Here is a 2,193-nt window from a genome sequence, read left to right on the forward strand (position 1 = left end):
ACTCTCAGATTCCAGATTTTCAAATAGTTGTATCTCAGCCAAATATTGTCCTATCATAACAAACCATACATCAATGGAAAGCTTATTTATTCAGCTTTATTTATAAATAATTTCCAAAAATGGACCCTTGTGACTGGTTTTGTGGTCCAGGGACACATATAATATGAAGTATAATTGCATTATTATAATTATAAATACTTATATTATTTTTATTGTATTTACAATAATTATAATTAAGTATTAATTAATAATATTGTATTATTTGTATTATTGTATATTTTTTTTACGTTGTTAAAATAGGTTTCTTGTAAAAATATATGTATATTTATATATAAATATATGTATTATAAAATGTATTTATTGTAAAAGTTATTTTATTTCTATATTTTATTTTATAGATTTTGAGAATCACTTATTGAAATTGTGCTTGTGTTTTATTCAGAGACTGGGGGAGAAGGCGGTGTCTGTGACAGGACAGGAAAAGACCTGATGTAGAAAACAAAGTTCTGTCTTATGGATCCCTCTCATCTGCCCACCCCAAGAGGCTTGCAGTCTGAGCAGCAAGACCAGAACATTCACCCACCGCACGAAACCCTCACCAGCACCAGCCTTCATATGTACACACACTTGGCAGTTTGATGCCCATCTGGCGAACAACATGCTGCACTGAGTTTGAGTAAATCACTTGCTGTAAACGTACTGGATCCCATGGGGGCCAAAAGACAGGCTCACACACATATGTGCACACACACACACACACACACGATCTCTGTCACCCTGCCAGTGTGCTGAAAATGACACGCTGGTGCGAGTCGCTGTGAGCAGAAAGCGTAGACCGATGGAGATGCCTCTGGAACAGTATCTGCTCACCGCTGTTACCCCTTTAACAAGAAACACGTAACGATAATCTCAATTAAAAACCTGTCGTTTTTGTCCGTCTTGTGTATTTAAAGGCGTCAAATATTTCAAAGCTGAAGCGATCAGACATTTGTGCACCATGAAGGCCTTCTCCGCATCCTGATCTTGAGCCTCCCCTGTGAGGAGGCGGCCCAAAGGTCCACAGACTGTCTCACTGACCCTGCTGCACTCTTTGAAGAGCAACTACCTCTCAAGCCAGGACACACAGACCAGGCCCTGGACCCAAGTGCCTGGCCCCGATCTCCATGCTCTCAGCGAGGGGCCGCGCGCTGGAGACGCTGCCAGTCTCTCTCTCTCTCCTTTCCCTTTTTATTTTTTCCTCCAGTTGATCCATTTTTTTGTGAAATGATTTGATATCAATCGGCGTCGCTCAGGCAATACCAGTTCAGAGAGTCCCAGAGATCTCTGCCTGTACAGTGACTACACTGAAAAAAAACTGATTTCGAATGTTTGCATTGATCATTTTCGAAGCCAACTTTCTATTATTCCTTTTTTATTTATTTGCATTCGTTGCATGTTGTGCGCAAGGTAATATATTCTAACGCTCAACTGGCAAAATGTTTTTTATACTACTGTACAAAATTCTCAGCTCTTTTGAGTCTTGTAAACTTTTGGATGAACATGTCTGGTGTTTGAAGTTGTAAAAAAAGAAAAAAAAAAGCCTACTTGATGATTTTGTGGTCTTGTAAATACACCTGTTTTTCCCCTTTTCCTTTTGTAAATCTACAGATGCATATTGGATTAAGAATAAGCTGTCAGAATAAATAAGATTTAGTTTAGCACACTTTTACCTCTTTTCTGTTGTAAATACATATTTGTGATTCACTTAGTGGTGTGAAGGACTGTTTCAAAGCACTGTCGGTGTGTTCAGATCTTTTCCTACAGGCTTTCCACAAGACTGGTGACTGGATAAAGTGTATTAATTTATTTTTGTATGTGCAGGGACTTTTTTTTGCACCGTTTTATTGATGTGGTTTTATACGTTATAGATGTGGTATGTCCACGTTCTCATGTATCTGTACAGAAATTATGCAAAATCTCTAAAGTTTGTATTTAAAACATCAAAAGTGAAACCACACGAGTCCTGCTTCATATTAAGAAATTCTGAACACTGAAATTGTAGTGTTGCGCTTTTTTCAGTGATAAATTAAAATCTGTTTATTACAATTCTTGCATCTTGCAGTGCCTTTTTATTTAACAGTCTGTTTTGGCATAGCAAAACATGTATTTTTCTTTCTTTCTTTTTTTTACTGAGTTTCAGTATGCTTTTAAATC

At 37.3% G+C, this 2,193-nt stretch overlaps 1 protein-coding gene across 1 annotated transcript in view; it reads left to right on the top strand.

The window, feature by feature from the left end:
* Positions 1–1,567, top strand: part of mllt10 (MLLT10 histone lysine methyltransferase DOT1L cofactor) — a 50,170-nt gene extending 48,603 nt beyond the window's left edge. Inside the window, 1 exon segment of the mRNA XM_016537013.1 lies at positions 443–1,567. Within this exon segment, the coding sequence (XP_016392499.1) occupies positions 443–490 (48 nt within the window). The 3' untranslated portion in view covers positions 491–1,567.
* The last annotated feature ends 626 nt before the right edge of the window (positions 1,568–2,193 follow it).

This window comes from Sinocyclocheilus rhinocerous, unplaced genomic scaffold (assembly GCF_001515625.1).
Source record: "Sinocyclocheilus rhinocerous isolate Xijiao unplaced genomic scaffold, SAMN03320098_v1.1 scaffold65, whole genome shotgun sequence".
NCBI classification, from domain to species: Eukaryota; Metazoa; Chordata; class Actinopteri; order Cypriniformes; family Cyprinidae; genus Sinocyclocheilus; species Sinocyclocheilus rhinocerous.